At 41.8% G+C, this 11,352-nt stretch overlaps 1 protein-coding gene across 1 annotated transcript in view; it reads left to right on the top strand.

Annotated features, from left to right (window-relative positions):
- Positions 1-11,352, top strand: part of SYNJ2 (synaptojanin 2) — a gene marked incomplete at both ends in the record, with an annotated part of 65,593 nt that overhangs the window by 53,153 nt on the left and 1,088 nt on the right. The window contains 8 exons of the mRNA XM_079550572.1: positions 283-501; positions 1,156-1,234; positions 2,449-2,617; positions 2,972-3,124; positions 5,733-5,867; positions 6,998-7,110; positions 7,843-7,951; positions 9,241-9,443. Coding sequence (XP_079406698.1) covers positions 283-501; positions 1,156-1,234; positions 2,449-2,617; positions 2,972-3,124; positions 5,733-5,867; positions 6,998-7,110; positions 7,843-7,951; positions 9,241-9,443 — 1,180 coding nt within the window. The remainder of the gene's footprint in view (positions 1-282; positions 502-1,155; positions 1,235-2,448; positions 2,618-2,971; positions 3,125-5,732; positions 5,868-6,997; positions 7,111-7,842; positions 7,952-9,240; positions 9,444-11,352) is intronic.

Raw genomic sequence — 11,352 nt, forward strand, 5'->3', positions numbered from 1 at the left:
AAATGAAGCAATCCATTAGACTCCCAAATTTCCAGCACCACAGTGCTATCTTACAGTGAGACTTTAAGTAATTTGTTCTGCTTCTCTTTCTGTGTAGAGCATACACACTAAGCCTGGTATGCCTAAGAAGGAAGTGATTAACTAATTGTTTGTAATGGACTTTGACACTGTGGACTTAAAAATGACCAGAGATGTATAGAATTGTTTTTAACTTTATGTAAGTGGCAACTGGGCAATGTTGATTTTAGTTTTAAATAGGTGTTTCTCCTTTATTTCTTGTAGGCCTGTGTTAGCTATTGTAGAAGTGGAAGTCCAGGAAGTCAATGAAGGAGCTCGTGAGAGTGTTTTCCAGGAAGTGTCATCTTTCCAGGGACCACTGGATGCCACAGTAGTGGTAAATCTGCTATCACCAGTGCCAGAAGAGAAAAATGATTTTCCTGAGGACCTGCGTACAGAGCTTATGCAGATGTTTGAGGATTATGGCACTGTTGTTCTGGTCAGGTAAATTTGGGATTTCAGGTGGTTATCATGTTAAAAAACACAGACTAGCAATTCCCTTTATATCCAGACAGAATCCATTTTTTAGTGGAAAGCAGTACATGAAATTCCATTATGTTTAATTCTTCATTAGAAATGAAATATATATATTTTGGATATCTTTTCTTTCTTGTCAGCCTGCTAAAGAAATAATCTAGGCTTTGCTTAGGTGCATTGCTTCTGCTGGCTGCTCCTCTGGCCGCGCTTCACTTCCCCTGAGGAGTTGTGCTTTCTTCCAGCACTCTTTCACACTCACTAGACAGCTTGATGATGTAAAAATCTTTGGGACATCATGTGTCCTCTGAGGTTGAGGAGGAGTATGCCAAGGAAAGTTGTAAGGGAGTGTAGTTATTGGACTGGATATCCTGTCAACAGCTGCCAAGGTGTGTTACGCTTCTTCAGGGCAGGTGTGTCACTGGGGTCACACAGAGGAGGAGGGGGGAAGGGGAGGAGCTCAGCAGGGATTCATAGGTTGCTTGCTTCTCTCCAAAATGTAGTTATGAGTAAAATAAAGCTGGAACCAAATAAATAGCTCAACAAAGTGACCGTGGTTGCATTTAAGGTTTTTTACTCACTGGTGAAGTGCACTGTTTTCTCTCCTCTGTCTTTTTTCACTAGGATCAGTGGAGGCCAAATGCTGGTAACATTTGCAGACAGCAAGTCAGCACTTCGTGTTATGGATATAGATGGTATCAAAGTAAGACCATCTCATACTTACCATAATGATCTCATACCAGGTTTCTCAAAAGTGGTTGCTTAGAATGAGATACTTAATTTAGTTAGAAATTTAACTAACTTTATCCAAAGAACCTTCATGCTCACAAAGTCCTTGGCTTTCCCAGCTGCTGAACTTCTTAATGTTAACGCAGTATTTTAGTTTCCGAAGGGCAGAAAGTAACTTTTCTTGGAGTTCCTAAGCAGTGCTTTGGGATACCACTACAAAATACATGGACTTGGCCATTCCTTTGGCACTTGAAGCTCTAGAGGCTGTGCCTTTATACTGTTGCCAAAGCATGCTCAAGATTGTTGTTTAGAGATTTTTGTTTCCTTTAAGTGTACCCTCTAAACTCCTTCTCCCAGGCTAGAACAACATGATTCATTGCCCTCTGTGGCAAGTGCAGCATTAGCTGTAAGGAATTTATATTCTAATCCCTTGTTCTTCCTTCCCACACATATACGCTACAAATTATCACCCCCATCCTTTATGCTGACTGTGTGGGGCTGCATTGTAAACTCAATACTGAAGCAGTGGATTTAACTGTTGTTGTTCTTTCATATTTGGAGTTTTATCTTTTAATTTGGCTCATTTCATTGATTTAATTATAGCACAGGATCGAACACTATTGGATATGCACAATGTGTGAAGGGGCTAGGAACCAGAGTCAGGAACTTTCCAAGCTAGTAGTGCTGGCAAAGACACTATTTTGGATATCTGTTACCCTAAATGTCATGGAGTAACACATACAATCAGCTGCCGTCTTAATCTTTGTATCAACCATCAATCAGGCAGTACACTGACTCTCATATCTGAGATTTTCTGAGCAGAGCCTCCTTACAGATGGCAGCAGGTAACGAGGTTCTGTGTATTTAGTCAGTAGCTTTAAAAAAAGGAACCCTCCCACTCCGTTATGAATATCACAGCATCATTTTGATACATAGCTGATACTTTGCTTCTTTCTCAATTAACCCCCAAATGCAGCAGCATCTCCTAATGAGCTTTGAAGCTTTTCTTTCAAGAACATCATTACAGTCTGAAAAATTGTTATGAGGATATAAAGTGTGCTTCCTTTTTGTTTATTATTGAAGATGAAGCGTTAGTTATATTGCTTACAAGCAAGCAGCAACACTTAACTTGCTCAGGTTTTTGTTTTGTGCCCTGCTTGACAAAGGGGAAATAATTTTTTGTGTTAGGTCAGAGGCAGGACAGTGAAGATCCGTCCCAAAACTAAGGACTGGCTGAAGGGACTTCAGGAGGAAATAGCTCGGAAACGGGACAGTGTTGTCCCCATGTCCCCCACTGCAAATTCCTGTCTTTTGGAAGAAAATTTTGACTTCTCGAGTTTGGACTATGATTCAGAAGGTGAGTAGCAGGTTTGTAAGGTAAATTGTGAGAAGTTGTTTTCCCGGCTTTAATTGCACAGAATTTGAGTGTTGCTGGTATTTTAATTTGCAGTGAAGCCACACCGCTTATAAAGAGGATTGTAAGTAAAACTGTGACCCAGCACTATTCCTGGCCAGAGAAGTATTGCTAAGATTGGCCTATCAGTGTAGTGTTAACAGAACATGTCAGCAAATCCAATGTGTGGTACAGTTGTCTAAATAGAAATAAACTGTAATGAACCCATGGATTATAAAAGAAGCCTGCCCATTGTGTATGTTCAATTCATTTATGTACTTTTTCATGAAGTCTGTGTTATTTAACATTTTAATTCAGGTGATATAGTGGAGGATGAAGATGAGTATTTAGATGATGCTTTGTGTCAACACCTGGAAGCAGACGCAGCAGAATATTTGCCTGATGGTTCTGGACACCTTTCATCCACAGCTCTTCCAACCAAATCTGGACAAAACTCACGGCTGTATAAAGGTAAATTGTGTATGTTCCTTAAATAACACCTGAACACTTGTTGCCTATTCTCCTTTTGTCTGTATTTTCTTATTTGTTTATATTTGATTGTAGGTCTCTTGAAGATGATGATTATCTTTTTGATACATGTTCATGCAGTGCTCAACAACTATTGAGCGTGTGATTGTAACCAAGACAACACAGCTATACAAATAATAAAGCTTAGATCTTACCTCATTCCAGCCCAGGGCAAGGTGGTAGTGCTGAGAAATGCCAGTTTCCTTTTAGAGTCTTAATAAATTTCTTTTAATTCATTTGATATTGTACAGCACCAGGACATAAAATACAAAATCTTCTGTACTTTATTTCCTTATTGGTAAGGGCCAGAGCAAAGTCAAATCCAAGAATTGCTGTTGATTTGGTGATGAGCTGTGTTCTGTCTGTTGAGCTGTAGCTGTGGCAGCACAGACTGGAGCAAGCCGGGCTGTTGAGGAAGTTGTGTTCAAACAACCAACTTCAAAGGTTAAGATTTCTCTTTGCTTCTATTTTATTTATATTTCTGAAGGAGCTGAGGTTCATACTACAAGTATATTCATTCTTTCAGAGCTTTGCAAATACGCCACTCTGTTTTTCTGGTCACCTGGCTTGTTTATACATTATTAAGAAATTATTCTGTAAAGTATTCTCTTCATAGCAACAGCTTTACATCTACAAGCTGCAGCAAGAACTAGCCACACTGCAGCCTTATTACATTGGCATGTGATCAAGACAGGCCTCAGTGGCCAAGCTGAAACAGGCTGGGTTGCATCTTAAACACTTCATTGCCATCAGCAGGTGATTCAGAAGCTCTTTCTGCACTCTCATAGAAGAGAATCTTCTGACGTAAAAGTGAAAACTCTAATGCCTTTAAAGGCTGAGTCAGAAGCAGAGTTCATAAAGATTAAACGAAATTCTTTAGTTTACACAGGCAGACATTCCAAACAATCACAGCGATATACAGCTTTCTGACCCACCTTAAGCTGTATGCTGAGTGCAGTGTATAGACAGACCCAGAAACTTAGCCCTGAGCCAATGAGTAATCTGTCATTATTAAATACAGTGAAAACTATCACTTTGTGCTATGAGATGGCTTGCCCTCCAAACAGCTCTGGCCTACTATTTGATGTGATGATTCATTACACTACAGAGAATTGCAGGCATTCCTCTCAACTGCACTAGCTCTTCTTCACACACAAAAAATATATAAAAAAAGTATGTAGGAGGCTACAGAGTATAGTTTGAAGGAGTTTGAGAGGCTGGTCTTGCAAAGTCAAAATATGATGTATTCAGTCCATCTTGAAAGTCTCTGCTATTCCAGATGCCTCAGTTCTGCCTGAGCGCCTCCTGTCAAAGGTATGATGGCTGTAGGGCTGGTTCTGGATGCAGAAGAAACCAAGGACAGGAGCACATTAGTGTGCATGAGTGTTTCTGAGGTCAGACGTTCCTGAGAGCCATTGCCAAAACCCAGCAGTCTTTTAAGCAGGAGGGATAGTGCGGTGGCTGATTTTTGTCTTGTGCTCAGTATTACTGCCAGAATTTCCAGCTGTGCCTTTAGGCATCTGCATGGCACCTCGGATCATACTGATGAGGCCATATCTGCTGCTTAGAGAAAATGTAGAAGGAAGGGGGGGGCAGGCTGGGCAGATCACAGGCTGTGTCTCTGTGGCTGCCATCTGGTGCTGAGTGGGAGCAGGAAAGTGTGAGGCAGCTCAGCATTCCCTGGAGAGTACAACTTTCTGAAAAACAGGAACTCGTCTAAGAATGCAGGAATAATAAAGCAGGAAAGACTGCTGCTTGTCAATTCCTTCCCCCTCCTCTCCAAACCACAGGGACAAAACTAAACCAAGTGGGTTCTGGAGCCCTAGAGGCCATTTCTGCAAGGCTGGGTAGGGGAAGGAGGTGAGACAACTGAGGTGAAAGCCCCCAGTGCAGTTGGCTGGGAGCTGAAAGCCATCTCTACTCCTCTCCATCCATTAGAGAGGCTAAAGTGGAGTGAAAGTGCAATAGCACAGTCATTTCAGGTGCATCTGAGGGCTATCACATTGAGGCAGGTGTACCTGTAATGAAACATTGCTGGAAAGCAGAGAGATTTAATGAGGGAGTGATTCAGATAGATCTTTCTGAGACACAAAAACAGTTCTGAGCAAGGAAGGTTGCTTAATCTTCCAAGATAATTGTGGCCTTCATGAGGGAATAATAGGGAACTGATCGTGACTCACTTTCCCATGGCTGCTGTGCCTGAGTTTGAATGATGCCAGGTCACTGAAGTCTGCCTGTGAAAAGCTTTCAATGTAACGAGGTGAGCAGTAACCCAGAAATCAGATGCAGGCAGTCTGTGCGTCAGCAGGAACAGTTAACAAATGCTGGAAAAGGAGAGAGGGAAACATTTGACATAAGGTTGGGTGGATGTTTCTCAGGTGGGAGCAGGGAGCTATTCCAGAGGAGCAAACAGGATGAAAGAAGCAGTGTGCTGTTGCTGAGATACCTGGCTTGGGATGGCCATTCGTCATTGCCTCTCTACAGATGGCCCAGATTTGTTGCATGCTCTTCAGCAAGTGTCTGACATGGATCCTTTCTAAAATTGCCCTAGATGATGCAGACCTGGTTGATTTGAAGCTGGACCTGGAGGCAGGCGGGGAGCATCACCGCAGGTCTCCAAGCAGGTCTCTGTCTGTTCCTAATAGGCCTCGCCCACTCCAGCCCCCCCAGAGGCCTCCTCCTCCTGGTGAGTTTAACTTTCTTTTACATAGTGTTGGCCTCAGCTGAACAGTTTTGCCTGCCATCTCTGGGTGATGAAGAAAATGACATTGTTTTGAAATGTCAAGCTGCTGCTCTGTTTGCTTCCCAGTCTGTTTTAGTCTGCCTACGGCCAAGCTAGCAATGGGGGAAGTCTGTTTTTAGGGTGACAGGTATTCCTTAAAGAAAGGCTCCATGCTTTAGTGAGTACAGTATGACAACACTAACTCATCACTCAGTTCAACGAGTTGACCTGCTGCTTTGTCACAATAAATACCATTATTTATGCCTGCTGGCTTAGAAAGTTGCTGGGTGTTTTCTTATATTTCCTTGTGTCTGACTTAACTGTAATCTTCTTTTTAAAAGCTGTGACAAAATGCTTGTTCTGTACTATTTGGCCTTTTCTACTTTACTTTGCAAGTAGCTCTTGCTCATTTTCATGTTCACACACAAAGGTGCTGTTTACCTGAGTTCTACTCACCCAAGAAGTTGTCAGTACTACATTGCTCTTGTTCTTATAGCTGCTTTTGATAGAATGCCAATTGCTAAATCCAGATAATTATCTGGGTCTTCAGTGTGACACAAGCTGTACACTGTATTGGTTTTTGCAGCCCTATATTCATATTTTTCAGTCTTAATTCAAAGGTTCTGTCAGACTCGTTGCTGGAAGATGAGTTCTTCAGCATTATTCCTGTTCATTTCTGAGTCTGTTGTACAGAAGTGACAATGCTGGCATTAGTACTTGTATGCCTGGAAGGCAGCGTTATTGCTCAGCTAACTAAATTGTTAGTTAGACTAACTAAGAAATTGTTAGACTAACTAGGAAAATCCTTCCTGAAACAGCTCATGATTTCATTTGTGTTCAGGTTTTTCCATCCTAGACTTAAGGCAGTAACAGCTTCAGCCCATTTATTCCTTCTAGATCAAAGTGTGCTCCTCTTGGTGCCCAGGCAGAAGGACTCTGATGTCCCTCAGGAAGGTCTTACCTAATGTGCCTGTCACCTGGAGGAGCAGGGACAGTGACAGTGTCTCTTTCATTTCTCACAAACATGTTTCAAAGAGAGTAATCTGTCATTGCAGATTTCTGAGAGCAACAAGCCATTTTTATTCCTCTTTCAGCTGGAACATCAGGCAAAAAGTCTTCCTCAGATGGTTCCCTCTCTTCAGGAAGCCACTCCACCTGCTCCATCCTGGCCACAGCAAAGCTGCTGCCTGGAGCCCCTCAGCAGCCGGTGAGTCCTGCCTCTCAGTGTGGCCATGTGGCATCATCTTCATCTCCCTCATCCATGCAGACATTGAGCATCAAGTACGTAATGCTTTTGTCGTATAAGGAAGGAAGTCCATTGCCTGCCTGAGCTGGAAATGCTAAGATGAGTGTGTGGTACTGTAATACTAGACCATAGGACCATCTGGACCTGAGAAAAATAGTGTTAAATTGTCAAGAAGGAGAGGCTGAAGAGCAAGGAGAGAGAATGGTGCACATCCAGGGCACTGCTAGTTCATTTTCTATGATGTTCTTTGACGAATGCTAACTTGAATTTTGAGCACCACCATAATGTGCTTTAATTCTCTTCTTATCTTGTTTTGATGGGATGCCCCAGAGCCTGACATCCAGGAAAAGTCTTCTGGTGCCAGCAAGGCTGCCACCCTGTCAACAGGGAAATCAATACCCAAATGTGGAAACACTTCCCCACTCCTGTCTTATTAGATGGAAACCATAATGCATTGAACAAGGGATGGCTAAGGGACCAGCTGTGGCAGTTAGCTATCTGCCTTTCTCCTCAGCTGATAACAAAGGCCCAGTGCTTGCCAAAAGACTCTCCACCATTTCTGTAGGATTTCTAGATTTCTGAACAGCCATTGGCAAAACCAGAGCTTTACAGGTGTGTGAGCTTAGCCATAAGATCACAAGTACACAAGAAAAAATGATTCAGCATTACTCATTTTTGTATTTTTTATCGAAGCCTAAAGTTCGTACTGGAATAAGTAAACCTTACAATGTCAAGCAAATCAAAACCACTACTGCTGAGGAAGCAGAAGAAGCTATCAGATGTCTTATGGAAGCTAAAGGAGGTAAGCCTAGCTTTCTAATGGACTTTCCAAAAATCTTTAAATACAGAATTCTGCAAGTGTATTTATCCTTCTGCTGTCATAGCCCGAATGCGTTTATTTCTATTCAGAGGCTCTGCTGAACATGGACATGCACATTCTTATAAGACTTTTCTTAGTGTTATCTGTCAGTTTTGATAATGCAGGCCTTGTTTTTCCAAGGTAACTCAAGTTGAATATTTTGTTGCAGAACCTGTTGCTATGAGCATTTGGATTATTGATGTCCAGATCTAGTCTGAAAAATTAAAAGAAAACTGGAATCGAGTGCTTGTGTTACCTCAGAGTTACATTTGCTGCTCCACTTAGTGATGTTCACTGTTCCTAACTGAGCTATAGAGCAAATACAGCAGTAGGAGAAATAACCTGGATTTTATTCACATTTGCATAACAAGTATAGTTGCTGCCTGCATAGAAGTCTGTAGTACCTTTAGCTGAAATATCTGTGCAGAAAGGCTACTCTCTATAGGCTCTCTGTCAAAGCCATGGAGATGAGAGTTTTTCACAAGGGCAACTCAGAGCAGGAAATTTAGGCCGTGTGAATATGCTCTCTGGAGTGTCAAGCAGCCTTTTTTTGCTGATGCTGTATAAAGAAGAAAGAATGCATTATGATTGGAGAGCACTGAGTCTGCAAGGTGCTCAGTTTAGGAGAAGAACAACCCCCTTTGTTTGTAAACACAGTGCAGTCTGGAATAATCCATTTTAATTAGGAATATCATAAAGGCACTTTGATGGTTGTTCTTCAGACACTGCTGTACATTTATCTTTGAAATCAGGTTTACTCCCCATTAATTTTGAAATTTCATTTCATCAGTTTGGGTAAGGAAACGAGCCTAGTCAGCATCGCTTTCAATAGCTTGTGCTCTACCCTAGTTAGCATTTACAATTCTTTGCTTACAGGAAGCACTCAGTGTTGTCACCTTGTTTATCCAGATCAGAGAACTGGAGCAAAGGGAGGCTCAGAATGTGAGCCCAGTATTTCTGCACCCCAGCAGTGTTAAACCCACTTGGCTCAATGGTGACACAGCGCCGCGTGTTGGCATGAAGCATTTCATACAGGGAAGGTTTTCCTCGACTGCTGTTTACAAAACGTCACTTACGAATTCCAGACACAGGTTCACAGAGATCTGTTTTTCTAAAACATGCATTCTGGGCATCAGCACTGTATATGCCCTTTAGACCATGCACATTTTGGAAAACATGACTGTAAAAGGAGGTATTTTGCTGCTAAGACACTAATTGGTTTTGCTTTTCAGGATTACAGGAAGATGCACTGAAGCCTGCTCCAACTCGAAACCAAACGTTCACCAAACCTGAGCCTGTTCCCAGCATCACAAAGTCCCTGTCCTTTCAGGGCCCACAGACAGGACCAGCACTTGTGCCCCATCGGCCTCCACCCAAAGTTCCAACTACGAAGAAACCAGTACCCCTGCAAAGGGCTGGAGCCAAGATGGAAAATGTGAGTTGGAGCCTTAAATGGTGTGAAGGATGAAAAAAGGGTGTGTGTGGGGGAGCTGTTAAGCAGTTGTTTTGAAGCCCTAATGTTTAAACAGTGCCCAGTTCTTAGTCAGCAGGCTCTGAAATGGTATTGCTTGCTGTAGTCATAAAAACGTTTGAGGCAGTCAAGAAAGGAAAGGAACCTCAGGTTTTTACTCAGCTTTTCTCTTTGTGAGTCTGTTTTCCTAGATGTCGTTACTCCTGGTTTGTCTGAGCACTGTCAAGGTATGTGGCACTGACTGTGAAAGTGTCATGGCTCCAGTATTCTGCTTCCTCTCCTCATTGCATCAGCTTTGTTTTAAGGAGGAGACCACAAGAAACCACTGACTGTCTCATGTGGAAGTCACCCTCTATGCTTTTTTTCTTCCTGTGTTTTTACTCTGTTGATTATGAAGCATCAGAGCCATCTTTGCATCACCTGTAGCTACATTTTTGCTTGTTTGTTTGTTTTGTTTGATTGTTTTCAGTAAAATCAGGAAGAAAGACTTCCAGGTACAGAATTGCACAGAAATTTCTGACTTTTTCAATACTGGCACTCTTTGGCTTTTTATTAAACTAAAGGGCAAAGCCCAGCTGCTTTACTATAAGGCAGAGGTACACATCTTCAGAATAAAATTCTGCTTTGAATCCCAAATAGAAAAAGGCAGCTGATGTGCAGGTTTTAAGAGTCATCTCTCCCTTATCACAGTGCTTACTTTTAACCACAGCCGGAGTGTTCTGCTCCGTACTGTGTCAGCTTCTTTCTCCATATGCTGTTCACTGTCCTGTTCATCCAACTATTTTTTCACATGCCTGATAATGGGATTCAGTGTTTCACTTTGGATTTTGGATTCTACTCAACAGATCAGGATCTTAAAAATACAAACCTGTAGGTGTGGGTTCTTAATGTGTCTCTCTGTCAGGTCTCTACACAGACTGTCTACAATTTCTTTCCTCTTAGAACAGCTGAAATGCAGCAGTTGAAGTTCAAGACAAAAATATGTAACCTTTTAGATTCTTCCTTAGACAGAGCCTCAGCAAGCTCTGTGCTAAGTTAGGACTCTTGCAAAGGCCTTCACCCCTGTCTAATGGGGTTTGGGCCATCTCCATTATCTGAATCACGTAAGAATTAAAAACAGGCAGCACCCTGCGTGCCCTTTCCTTCATCACTCAAAAACTAAGACTAGTCTATTTATTTTATGTTTATCCTTCCTCCATGCATAGGGCATTCCTACAAAGTGCTAGAGGCACTGTTATCCTGGTGTTGTATGAAAGCTTTTGCAGGAATTTCTCTATTTCAGTTTGACTCTCATGTCAGACTTCCACCTCTTCCCCCAAGTGAGTTCAGAGCAGAGTGCTGTACTAGAAAATCTCTATTCAATCCACTTCTATTATTAAAAAGGGATGCAAAGGTAACTCAATAGCAGCCTACAGAGAGCTAGGCAGAGGATACGTCCATCAAATATTTGGACTGCATTAAAGAAACCTATATATTACGTTTAATATTATGGGACAGCAGTAAAGCATTAAAATGTTTTCATTCAGCTACACTGATTACATACAGTGAGCATGAGAAATCTGAAGCAACCACAGCCTTTTGGACTATTTCTTACATTTCTGTATTTTTAAATAGCAAAAACATACAAACTAAATTGCATTTTGAGAATTTGCTTTTAGCTTCAGTTCCTAGCATCAGTGAGACGTGCAAATGCCATTAATACCTTTCTTAAGTTAGTTTAAGCCAATTGTCCTTCAAGCTTACGTGCTAGAACATGGCCAAAGGCGTGAGCTCATGGCCCCATTAATTCAGCCCTCACGCATTCTTGCTTAAATAATACTAGGCAGCAGGGAGATGTAACAAATAAATAACTCTTCAGAACTGTGTTAATTCA

The sequence above is a fragment of the Tetrao urogallus genome (assembly GCF_951394365.1).
Source record: "Tetrao urogallus genome assembly, chromosome: 2".
NCBI classification, from domain to species: domain Eukaryota; kingdom Metazoa; phylum Chordata; class Aves; order Galliformes; family Phasianidae; genus Tetrao; species Tetrao urogallus.